We start from the raw sequence: 12,957 nt of genomic DNA on the forward strand, positions 1-12,957 counted from the left end.
GTTACAGCCATCCCTCTCTGATAAAGCTTCTACAGCAGCCACAGAACTTGGTAAGTGAATTAAAACACTAGGTACTTGAAGGAGTCCTCTCCCTCCTTGTGTCGGTCTTCCTGATAATGAATGCTTAATGAATCAATTTAAAATACGATAAGATCTTGCTTGCTTTATTTCTCACTAGATGAGAAGAGCTTCATAGTGTTTAAGAATAGACGTCAAAACCTCGGTGACACTTCACAAGAAGTAAACATTTGGGTGATGCAAGTACTTGATGTGTCTGCAGCCAGTTTTAAATCACAGTTCAAGCATAGTGTTTCCAATTAACCCTTTTAGCAGTATTCTTGCATGAAGATTTTTGAGCTTGAAAGCAAGCACAAGTCCTTGAGAAGGAGTATATACTTTGAGTATGAAAATAGTGCCCTAAATCTGGAATGCTGTGGGTGATTTGGGTTTGGGTTTTGTTTTCTTTGGGGGGGTGGGCGGGAGGAGGGGGTAGTGGCTCATTCCCATCTCCTAAGTACTGAGTTGACTAAACCCCTGACATGTCCTTGAAATACTAAAATCGTTAGAGCAACAGGATTATTTCAGAACAGAGTAGCTGCTTCTTAAATGAAGTGTCTGCCTATTTCCCCTAACAGTATACTGATAGTGATTGGAAATAACCTGGATTAAATTACAGTTGTTGTTGAAAGCTGCATTCTATTTCAAGCTTCCTTTTTTCACTGCTTGGACAGAAGTTTTGGATTTTGTGCATTTTTTAAAATTTGTAACTCTTTTTGGCACAATAACTTACGCATATAGCACATGGATAAACTGAGCTCGCTGGCTTTTGACTGCACATCACCAGGCATTTGTTGGTTGTACTGTCTTTCATGACTTGGGCCACTGTTTCTGCAAACCAGTAACAGGTGGCTACACTGCCTGCAAGGCTGTGGGCCAGTTGCCTCTCATACCCGCATTCCCCTTCTCAAAAGAGCCTGCTGGCTCACTCAGCAGCGTGTAAATCCTAAGCCAGCATGTCAAAGTGCAGACGTTTGAGTTCCCTGAGCTGATTTGCTTCATGGAGTGCTCATTTCTTCAGAATGAGAAATCCTGCCTTCCCCAGAACTAAAATACTTCAAGGTTTTTTTAAAAATAAGTAAAACACCAGGGCTAGAAATGCTGGAGTTATCAAAGGCAGGTCTGGATATTACAGAAGCACTAATATTTCTAATACTTACAGTAACTTGTCATCTCCTCAGAAATAATTTTTACAATACCTTCATTATAATGCAGCAGTAGGCAAAGTCGGATGTTAAACAAACAAAAAAAAACAAAAAACCCCAAAACCACCACCACCAAACAACACCTCCAAACTAAAAATCCTATTGTCTGGTGACAGTTGCTAATTTGTCCATGGGAAAAGAGAAGTTAAGAGGCTGTCAGCTAGAAGCCAGCAGTAACAGGAGCTGCCTCCACAGTCAGCGGTGCCAGCAGGACCCCTCTCTCCCACATGTGACCATGGGAGACGTTACTGGTCTGTACCCTGTGCCAGTTTCTGCAATCTGCGCTATCTCGGTGGAGAGGGTGGCACGAAACCTCCCGATCCGTGCTGCCCGCGCCTCAGCTGCCGGGCAGGCTTGCGGGGCGCTCAGCATGGGCAGGGGGTCACTCTGGCAGTGCCGAGCCCAGCGCTCCTGCAGACAGGAGTGTCTGCTGGGGTCTGACTGCAGGTAAAGTGCCAGCTTTATTGTGAAGGTACGTTTTTTGAGTAATACACTGAGGAGGGGCCCTTGTTCAATGTTTATGATGGGATCGGTGTTTTCTTGTAGGGATTTTTTGTTCGGTGTGTTTGTAATGCTCCGTGTACCCTCTTTACAGCCAGCTATAAAGAACAGAATATGCATCTGTTCGTTTCAGACCACAGCAGCCTGATGTCGATGTGCTGTTTTTTCTCAGTACTGAGTATCTCATTAACAAAGAAAGAAATATGCACTTTTCTCCCTAATGGCAAATGTTGTCAATTGACTGTGACAGCCCATAATCAAATTCACAACAAATGTATGGTCTCGTATCTCTTAACTTTATGTGAAAATGTACTTCAAAACTGAGATAAAAGGTCAGGTAAGATTTCTCATACATACTGAACAAAAATTTTGTGTTAGTCTGTGAGTAACATCCTGGCTTAGGATTTGGGTTTTTTAAGCTTCAGTCTGTTGAAACAATGTTTTCGAATCCATTTGAAGAAGTTAGAGGGTCTTAGCTCATACTCTGCTGTATCTTGTGTGATGTTTGGTTTTCCCTAAGAATTCTGATGAAGTATTCTTACGGGTATGGTGTGACCGCTCACACCTCTTGCTGTGGTCCAGACACCTGAATAAATGAGTACTTGTATTGAGGAGAAAGATTGAAGGATGCTGAGAAATGTGCAAGCTTGAGATACACTGAAAATACAAATGTTTTGGGGCAGGCAGTCTGTCCCCTCTGGAGACCCATAAAGACTTAGGTCATCAAAGCTCAGCGTTTAATTTCAGTGATGACTTATTACAACAAGGAAAACAACCAACCAACCAACCAAAAGGGCAAATAATGCTGCTTTGCAGTTGGGAAATTTATTGAGCTTGTCCTTTTCTGAGCAAACTTAATTTAAAATAAAAAGTAGCACATTGTGAATCAAGTAAGATTACCTACAAAGACTAAAAGCAATGATGAATCAATTTTAATCTGTGATGCTTAATTTAAATTAATTGCATAAACATGACAGTCATGTCCATGAGTGGACTGGGAGGACTGCAGGGATTTTCCAGAGCTGCTCTTCAGAAAAACCTGCGTGGGCAGCAGGCTCAGCTTTCCCACCAGCTGCTGCTCACTGCCACCAAAATTACCTTTCTCAAAGGTGTGACTCCTGATGTGGCCGGTTCATAGGACCAACGCGACAACTGACATTGGAAGGGACCTCAGGTGGTCTCTTGCCCAACCTCCTGCTGAAGGAGGGTCAGCTGGGAGATTAGAGCAGGTTGCTCAGGGCTTTATCTGGGGTCTTGAAAACCCCCAAGGAGGGGGACTGCACAGCCTCTTTGGGCCACCTGTTCCACTGCTTCACTGTTCTCCTGGTGAAGCAGCTCTTCCTTATACCCAAGTCAGTGCCTCTTGTGTTTGACTTCTCGTCGCTTCTCATCTTCCCACTGAAGACCCTGGAGCCTGGCTCCATCTTCTCAGTAACCTCCACGTAGGTATGGGAAGGCTGTATTCCTGTCATTGCTTCTGTGATTACCGAGGCCCTTGCAGCGACACAGATTCAGTTCTGTTGGCAGACGGAGAAAGGGAATGGTTGGAGAAAAAAAATCTGGGAAGCAGACATGAGTTCAACCAGGTAGTTTCCTGGTCGGCTATGGGATTCCACTGTTAGGAGAGATTGCATTGCATCCATGAATACTACTTCAATGGCTCCTGGTCCGTGTCAGATGTCAATCAGGAAATGGTAAGGAGAAAACTGGGAAGCCAGGAATCTGCTGTTGTAATGCACGATAGAGGATGTACCTGTAATTCAGGCTGTGCGCTGGGAAGGGTGCTGTGCAGACTGCAGGCTCTAGAATGGGAAATCCTTACTGGCAAATCGACAGCCTTCATGAAAACAGTACAGCTGGAAAGGAGTGTCACCGGTGTGTCTGGATATATCATAGCCAATGTTCTTGAGCTTGAATAAGCACGTGTTGCTCAGCAGTGAAGTAATAACCTACAGAGTAGCTTCTCACCATAGTGCCCGTTGCTGTACATGCCAGAGGAGCCTAGGAGGGAGACAGCATGCCTGTGTGCACATGTTCTTTGTCAGGAATGTATTTTATTATAGTGATATGTTGCTGAACCTTGCATGCATGTTATCTTTCTCAGATGTAGCCCCTATCCTTTAAGTTTACCTTTGCCTTGTTCTTTCAAATCCCGTTGTAATAGTACGTGGAGGATGTTTAGAACCACAGCATTCTGAAATGGTCTGTCTTGGAGCTTGGTAAGGAAGAAAATGCTGCTATCCTAACTGAATTTAGATTTAGCTATTCAAACTGAAGGCAAGTAATTAAGATTTTAAAGTGTATTTCCTGTGCATAAGGAAAGTTAAGATTGAGCAACTAAAATGGCAATACTGAAGAGGAAATGTCAGTATCAGTTAGCATGCACCTTTTCTAAGGTGTCCTGCAAGAAAAAAGTATTAAGGATTAGACAAAAGTATTCCAAGACATGAATATTATTACCTGGTTTTAAAACTCCTTGTGCTGTGACTACAAATTTCTGGCTGCCTTGATATCAACATGATATTTTTCACATTGTCATAAAACCTAACAATTTCTCTTCCTTGATCTTTTTAGAGCACTTTTATCAACAGACCTGCTCTAGGGATTTTACCTCCAGAGAACTTTGCAGAAAGACTGAAGGAATCTTTGCTATCAGTAAGTTTGAGATAGCAGTGATGAGTTACTAAGTTTTGTGTTTCGGGACACAGGCATGTCAAGGGATGCTATGGATTTTACTAGGGAACATTACAGATTAGCTGTTAGCCCACCTGCCTTCCCGCTACATGTAATGAGATCAAACCTTTTTCCCTGACTTGCCAGCTGAATGTGGGGGTGACATATCTGCTCTGCACAGATACTTTCATTCTGGATTCAAGAACTGATGAGAAAAAATGTTTTCACTAATTTCTGTTCGCTGTGCTTCCGTAAGAGACAGTGAAATAAGTGGTTTCTGTCTTGATTTAAATTTGAAGGTCCTTGGGACGGAAGCTGAGTCAAGCCCTCTCAGCTGCAGCTGAAACTGCCTTTCTTCATCATAGGCATGGCTGGTCCCCCATTGTACCGCAGCTCAGGACCTTAAGGACTGATCAGTATTACCATCGCTTTGCACTATACTTGTGCTTAATATTGTGGAGTCATTTTCTCTCTTCATTGACAGGTGGCTCCTAAGGGCCTGCCACAGGTGATCACCATGTCTTGCGGATCCTGCTCCAATGAAAATGCCTTTAAAGCAATATTTATGTGGTACAGAGTGAGTAAAATACCAAGATTTTTTTTTGTAGGTTTAGATGTAGATATGAGAACTTATTCATAATCAGAACTGTTACTGTAAAACAAAGTAAGCCTTGGAGGTTGCCTTGGTCATGATGTTATTTATATTCAACCTAGTATGAAATCTTTATTAAAAAGTGTTCTTCTAAGCTTTCACTTATTTTTCACAACTTTAGAAATTATAAAGAAAAGGAAATAAAAGAAAATGCAGATTGCAGTCAGTATGTAAGAGTCACAGTCAGTCTCATCTTTGGTTCTAATTTAAAATTTGAAATACCAGCGTTACTCATTTGTGGTGCAGCCATAAATGCCTTAGTTACAACTACAGGAAAACTATCCGTTGGGTGGTTGTTTATTTTTTTTATTATTTTTTTTCCAGAACAAGGAGAGGGGCCATACTAATGTCACAAAAGAGGAACTGGAATCTTGCATGATTAACCAGGTAACATTTGTTCTTTACCACACCTACAGATGCGCCACTGGCTTGGATTTATAAGGGAAGATTGGGAGGAAAAATTGGCATTACTGTCTCTGAAGTGGAATCTCAGGTTTTTTAAATTTAGGAAATTGTGAATTACAAACCGCTTTCAACAAATATCAAGACCTGCTGCTTGTATTCTTTTGCATCCTTCCCAGTTGTGAATCTTGGGAAGATCTCCCTTTTTCCATGACATATAATTTGTTAGAGAGGGGCCTAGGTGACGGATGGTTCCATGGAGATCAGATCATTAATATATGGACAAGTTTACAAATAACAGACTTTCTTCCCACCCACCCCCCACCCCAAAGTTGTGATTTTGATAGCTTAAAACTGATCAAGGGGTTGATTAAAATTTGACTGACTAACCACAGGCAGGATGAGGAAATTGAGATGCTGCTGATAAAACTCTGAAGTCCTATTCACCTTCAAGCAAGGTGGTCTTGTTCTTGCCAGTCACAAATCTTATCATGCAACAATAGCAGAAAAGAGTATTTAATCTCTTCTTTGAGATAATCATGTTAGAAATGAATGACCTGCTGGTTTCAGCCTGATCTTTGGCACTTCTGTAGTGATAAGCAATTAATTTCATTCCCATGGGATTGGGGAACTCATTTGGCTTTAAAAAGGAGAAGGGTTCTTAAAGGGTTTTTTGCTTTTTTTGTCTTCAGAATTATTTTTTAAGTCCTGTGATGTTGCTTATGGCATGGTCAGACAGATGGCTGTGCCAACACAGATAAGAGGATGGCACATCATGACCCAAAGGAACAGGAATTTTCTAAGATGCCCAAAGACTTGTAAAACTAATGATTGCCTTTGTCCAAGTTTAGCTATCTAGACGTTAGGATTCCTCTTTGAGCTAATTGTCTGAGTTCTCTTTACAGTTGGGGGAGGGGATGGATTTGAGAGGGCAGCTCCAGCCCTTGTTTTAGAGGGGATCTCCAGAATCCAGTTACAAATATCGAAGCCTTGACCCTGTAGCTGAGTGTGGGGTACAAGACTAAAGGTGTAAATGGAGTGTGTTAAGTGGTGACAATCCTCTCACTCGCAGGATACGAGAGAGGTATAAAGAGAATTTGTATTTTTAGAGTTGGGGGACTAGGCCCAGTGGATCCGTTTATTAAATTCCAGATAGTGTACAGTTTGCATGTCCTTTGTCATGGTTCCTTCTCATTCTTAGTACAGCGAGTCATCAGGAATGCATGGGGTGTCCAGCACAGGGCAGCCCCAGTTCTCCCCGCAGAGCACCCGGTGCCACAGCTGGGCACAGCCACCCTGTACACATGTGCTTGAAGTTCGTTCAAACCAGGCTGATTGCGCTGAACGTTCAGCCTTTGTGTGAGCTGTATGTGAAGTGATATTATGATATGGTATAAATTGCCAAGTATTTGTTAATATTAACGATGAATTTTAAGAGGTCAGGTAGGGGATGACAAATGCATTTGTTTAAATGGGTAAATGTAACAATTTGTGGTGCTTGATGATTGGAGAGGAAGCTGATTGGCAAGCTGGCAGCTTGGCTCCAGCTATCCTGCTGTGCTCTGGCCATGGGCTTGTGTCTGGGTTGCGCCAGGCAGCTGCGTGGGCAGCAGGGCCACCTGCCCCGGCACCGCCCGCTGACCGCCGGCCTGTCTGCTCTGCTTGCAGCCCCCCGGCTGCCCCGACTACGCCATGCTCTCCTTCATGGGCGGCTTCCACGGAAGGACCCTGGGTAAGAAGCACTGCTGGCCACACCGCCCCTGCCCTTGCCTCCTCTCGGCTGCGCAGTAAGCTGTCACCTCGCTGTAGTTCCTGAGAAGTCGTTTTTCTCCTTAGATCGTTCCAGTGGAGAAACTGTAGGTTTATTAGTTTGCCTTGGAAGCTCCCCCCAGTACTGAAACAAAATATTTGAATGAAAGTGGGAATAAATTTTACTTTTTTTAAAAAAACAGGTTTTCAGAAGGTCTCTCATTTTCATTCTGAATCCAAGGTTTCCTGTCTATACTGCTAAAAATTTAACTCTGGGGGTAGAAGCACCACAACAGACAAACAGTATGTCACTAATTTTTACCATTTTGTATCAGCTCAATCCCTGTTCTAAACATGTTACCCCAGAGCGCTGTAATTCTGGGCTTTGTGAGCAGTTGTCTTTGGGCAGGTGAAACCCATCTCATCTGAGCAACCTGTTCAGGGGAACAAGAGGTTCTCCTGTTCTTCTGAAACAGCGCATGTGGAAACTGATGCTTGAACGCTAGAGCAATTCACTTAAGCTTGACTAAATCCAGTTACCCAGAATTTCAGAAAATAAAGTGAAAACATAGAGCAATTAAGAGAATTCTACAGTCCTGGTGTTGGGCAGTTGTTTACCTCTTGGTAGCTTTTTTCCTGTATTTTTCCTAGACAGGTATTATTTCAATTGTTGCTTTTCTGGGTTTAGGTTGCTTAGCTACAACTCACTCTAAAGCCATTCATAAGTTGGACATTCCATCGCTGGACTGGCCTATTGCTCCATTTCCAAGGCTGAAATATCCTCTGGAAGACTTTGTGAAAGAGAATCAACAGGAAGAAGCCCGCTGTTTAGAGGAGGTAAAAAATTCACTGGCAGCTTTCTCTTGGTTTTGTTTTGAAATAATGAATAGAGTCAGTAGGATTAGCTGCTTTTCACTAAAAGAATGTTTTCAGGGATTGGAACAACATGTGATTAAAACAGCATTCACGGTTGTTTACGGTCCGAGGTTTGTCCCTGCCTTTCAGAAGAACAGCCAGCTCACTGCGAACTAGGGCTCTACATGGATCGTGCCACAGTGCAATTTCACACGCAGGGCAAGTTCATTGTATCACAGTGAACTTGGCTGCCAAGGGAGAGCGCGCGGGTGTACAACCCTCTGCAGAGATCCTGTAACAGGATTTTGAGTTTTTCAGCTTTTTTGTGGTAGCTGCCTGGCATAGCAAGCTACAGTGGTTTCCACCAGACTTTCAGCTGAAATGTGCTAGAGCTTTCACACCATTGTAGATAAATGTGCAACTAGTTACAATGTGGTTAGGATACAACTTAAACTGAGGCATTTTTCAGGAAGAAGAGGGCAGTGTTAAATGCTGGAGGAACTGCTTGTTAATTCCTTGTGCTTCCTGACACCTTTTAGCCAGAAATGTCTACGAAAAGCTGAAGTTCTGTTGCTGAGATTTAATCTTCCTGGGAGTAAATTTGTGAATGGTCTGAAAGGAGAATGTACCATAAATGTGTGATTTCCAGGTGGAAGACCTGATTGTAAAGTACAGGAAAAAGAAGAAGATTGTGGCTGGAATCATTGTAGAACCCATCCAGTCAGAGGGAGGGGACAACCACGCTTCAGATGACTTCTTCAGAAAGCTACGAGATATTGCCAGAAAGGTAGTAAAATATTTCAGTGTTTGCTCAGTGGTAGCTAAACATGCAAATACTTCTTCCTGTCTGCAGGGGCCAGCCGCCCTGCCCAGGCACTCTGGGAGCTTCCCAGGCCTCCTCACTAGCAGCTGGGGTAGTTACATACTTGTGTTCAGATACAAGCAGCCCTCGTCCGCGCAGTTTTCTCTTCCGTTTGATGCACACCTAGTGGTTTCCTCAGTCTGGTAAATTTTCTTCTACTGTCTGAGAGAGAAATTACTCTAACTCGTTAACTATGGATTTCGCAGTAGTGTTCTTTAAATGATGATTTAAATTTGTTGAGGGGGTTCAAACAATTTCAGAAGAGGCAGGTTTGGAAAAGGGTCATTTTTTGTTGACATGCTTGGTTTTAGTTGCAAAAAAAAAGCTGAAATACAAATTGAGTCCAGCCATAGCGCTGATGTTCCAATAAAAGAATGAAAAGAACAGATGTCTTGATACTTGGGAGTGTGAAGTTACCTGTTTAGAAGCACTCCCCTCAATAATACCTACTCTGAGCTTTTTTAACCCTCAAAACATTTGTGTGCTGACAAAGAAGAGCATGGGTGACATTTGGAAAATTCTGTTCTGCCATGAGAAGCAGCAGCTTCTCCTATTGTTAACAGCTGCTCGTGCCAGGGTGATAAGAATAAATACAGTGAAATGAAAAGGTTTGCCCTGGCTAACATGAGATGCTGCAAAAGTATTTACCAATTGTTTTTAATTACAATATCATGATGTGGCCTGATCTCCCTGTCCCAAAGTTTCAACAAAATACTCCTTCACATTACAAAAACCCACATTGCCACATAAAGTGAGTAGCTCTTCCAGCAGGCTGGTCTGAAAAGGCAGCTCTTCCAGGATCATTTTAGGCCCCTAGACAGAAGGGTATTGGTATCGCCTTTGTGCCACACAAAATGTCACCCAGACTCCTCCCAGATGTTTTCAGGTATCCTCTAGAAATGTTTAAGACTATATAAAAACATGTGCTTTGTGAATTTAGGTAGAAAATAAGTTTCTAGTGTCTTTCTGAAAAAATAGCTGAATTTGTAATTGTGAAATCTAAGGCACAGTGAGTGGTGTTGGTACGGGGCTTGAGGAGGGGAGATTTGGAGCGGTGGAGGGTGAGGGAGCAGGGATCTTGCATGTAACAGGCTTGTATTTATCTGTTCGCTACGGGAGGTATTTTTGATTCGGAAGTAAGGACTCACATTCCCTCTCTTCACATCTATCCCCGCAGCATGGCTGTGCGTTCTTGGTGGATGAGGTGCAGACGGGAGGCGGCTGCACGGGAAAATTCTGGGCACATGAACACTGGGGCCTGGATGACCCAGCTGATGTGGTAACGTTCAGTAAGAAGATGATGACAGGAGGATTTTTCCACAAAGAGGAGTTCAGGCCAAACGCTGTAAGATTTTCAATGAAACTTGAACTCTGTGCTAGTTGGTGACACGTTCGTGGGTAACCATAATGTCCATGGAAGAGACAGGCCTGCCTTCAGTAACGCAGGCTCAGCTCGATGGAGCTGCTGTTTCACAGATACTTGCTTTGTGCTTGCACAAAAGTTGTTGCTTCTTCGCTTTTATTCCAGTTGCTGTCAGCCACAAGGGTCGTAAAGCTGATGGGAGGGACAGAGAACTGGTTTAGCCTGATGAACTAACCCTCAGTACAAAATCCAACCACAAACCAATGTCTTTTTCTCCAGGGCACCTTGGGTATCCTCAGAGCTTGTGTGTCAGCATTATGGATTTTGTCAGCAAGATTTCTTCTCATTAATGACATTTAGATGTAATAAATGGGAAAAAAAATAATTAAGGGGGAGAACCTAAAGCTTGAATGTAAAACCTGTATGGATGATACTTGTCTCCGTGTCATCTCTAGCCATGTTTCAGTGAAATGGCAGAGCAGCAAGACAGATTGCACTACATTTGTAGCATAAAGTAGTTGCCCTTTGTTTCTGAAAAAAAAGGGGGGGTTATGAGATTAGTGAGATTTTTTTCATACACCAGATGAGATTTTTCATACAGCAGATATTTGCGCTACCAGTTTGATGACTTGCTTTTCTTTATGGTAGTGATTTGCCTGTTGACATGTTCCACAACTCTTTCCACCCTTTCCCAAGCCCTATCGAATTTTTAACACCTGGCTTGGAGATCCATCCAAGAACCTCATGCTTGCTGAAGTCATTAAGGTTATCAAGAGAGAAGACCTTCTAAACAATGCAACCCATGCCGGGAAAGCTCTGCTGACTGGGCTGCTGGATTTACAGGTAAGCACCTGGAAGGAGGGGTTTGCTGGTCGGGTAGGATCTGACCTCATCCAATTTAAACACTTGGGCTGAGGAACTCCAGCTGGGGACCAGACCATAACCATAACTTGCCAGTTTATACCAGGGGTCCTCAAACTTTTTAAACAGGGGGCCGGCGCGCGGATGAAGTGGCGGGAGGTCATCTGTGGCTGCTTCGTTTCCCCTCCCAAGCCCTAGTGGGGGGTGGTGGGGTGGTGGTGTCTGTAAATACCGGGGGCCGGATTGAGGACCGTGGGGGGTCATATCCAGCCCACGGGCTGTAGTTTGAGGGCCCCTGGTTTAGATACTTCAGTGCAAGCCTGTGTAGCTGTCCCATTTGGAATTGACATAAACTTACTGGCTTAAGAATGCTGGGTTTGTACAGCTTAACCCAAGAGAGTGACCCCCTAAACATCTGAAGGTGTGAGCTGCAGCTAGTTATGTTGTTTTGCTGGAAGGCTCTGGCAGCACAAGCAGCTACCATTTCCTTGTCCTGAAAGTTCCTTTTAAAGGAAGGTGCTTTTGTATTTTGTTATGATGCTGTTGGGCTGTTGACACAAGAAAACTGTAGCTCTCCCTCCCTTGACTAATGGAAATTCCTCACAGCTTTAACTGTGGAGCCCTACATGAGAGGGAAAATCACAGGCATTTAAGGGTACGCTCGCAGCTGCTTACCTCCCAGAAGGGGTCTTGTGCAGGACAAAACCAAATAGTGTCTCTGCTCCCTCCACAGCTTCAAGCTGTAGCAGGCAGAACAGAGACAATTACAATCTTCATACTTTGGAGGGCCAGAGTACAACTAGCACCATCCAAAAAAGGTTATTCTTATACAAGATGAGGACTGCAACTGATAGTAAGTGAAGCAGCTAATACTAGCAAGCACCTTAGCACAGCCTAAGAACGAGCTGGCCTCTAGCCCCATTCCGGATTATTTATGCTCAGGTTTTCTGAAGCACACATTAGATGCAAGGTGCTCTACACTTGCTTCGGGAGTCTCAAAAAGGGGCGTAAATTGATTCTCGTTTCCTGCTTTGTGAGGAGAGCACCTGCCTGCTGTGGGCTCTGCAGCCCGTGGCTGTTCGGAGCTGTGTCAGGAAGGGGAGCGGGACACAAGTTTATGTGAGAAACAAGCCTGTGCCACAGCTCCGCTCCACCAGGCCGGAGGCGACAGGTCTGCAGGTGGCAGAGCCTGGCAGTGCTGCGCTTGCTGCCGGGTGCCCTCTGCTGCAGCAGCTGCCATGCATACCTTCTCGCCTCTCTTTGCAGGCTCGTTATCCCCATCTCATCAGCAGAGTGAGAGGAAGAGGAACATTCTGTTCGTTTGACACTCCAAATGATGCAACTAGAAACAAGTTGATTACAATAGCCAGAAACAAAGGTAAGAAAGTTTGTGTGTGTGTATTAACTTCAAATGCCAAAGGGCACACACGTAATGCTTTACGTTTTCCTTTTTTGTATGGCGTATGTGTACTACAATAGCAGAGGACAAGAGTGAAATTATGATCAAAGCTGTATTTAGACTTTTCTGGCAACACTTGCGTTTTCAGAGACATCAGACCAGACCATTGCATGGTGTGAACGTTGACTTTTCTCTATAGGTCTGACATTACTGAAGAGATCTACGCAGGGCATGAGTTTTTGCAACAACACTTTCCTATTCCTCTGCAGTGAATTGAAGTGCACCCAGGCATGGCTTATTTCTAGACACAGCTGAGGAAAATTGGAAGTTAATAAAACTGTCACTCAGGAAAACACAGAGCTATGAATTCTATGGGAT

At 43.7% G+C, this 12,957-nt stretch overlaps 1 protein-coding gene across 3 annotated transcripts in view; it reads left to right on the forward strand.

Moving 5' to 3' along the window:
• The window catches only part of ABAT (4-aminobutyrate aminotransferase), a 65,917-nt gene that overhangs the window by 49,862 nt on the left and 3,098 nt on the right, over nucleotides 1–12,957 (forward strand). For all 3 annotated transcript variants that reach the window (XM_080384581.1, XM_080384579.1, XM_080384580.1), the window contains exons 6-15: nucleotides 1–50; nucleotides 4,338–4,418; nucleotides 4,921–5,013; nucleotides 5,413–5,475; nucleotides 7,159–7,222; nucleotides 7,928–8,076; nucleotides 8,744–8,881; nucleotides 10,134–10,301; nucleotides 11,016–11,162; nucleotides 12,447–12,558. In XM_080384581.1, the coding sequence (XP_080240707.1) occupies nucleotides 1–50; nucleotides 4,338–4,418; nucleotides 4,921–5,013; nucleotides 5,413–5,475; nucleotides 7,159–7,222; nucleotides 7,928–8,076; nucleotides 8,744–8,881; nucleotides 10,134–10,301; nucleotides 11,016–11,162; nucleotides 12,447–12,558 (1,065 nt within the window). The remainder of the gene's footprint in view (nucleotides 51–4,337; nucleotides 4,419–4,920; nucleotides 5,014–5,412; nucleotides 5,476–7,158; nucleotides 7,223–7,927; nucleotides 8,077–8,743; nucleotides 8,882–10,133; nucleotides 10,302–11,015; nucleotides 11,163–12,446; nucleotides 12,559–12,957) is intronic.

This window comes from Falco punctatus (assembly GCF_963210335.1).
Source record: "Falco punctatus genome assembly, chromosome: 4".
NCBI classification, from domain to species: domain Eukaryota; kingdom Metazoa; phylum Chordata; class Aves; order Falconiformes; family Falconidae; genus Falco; species Falco punctatus.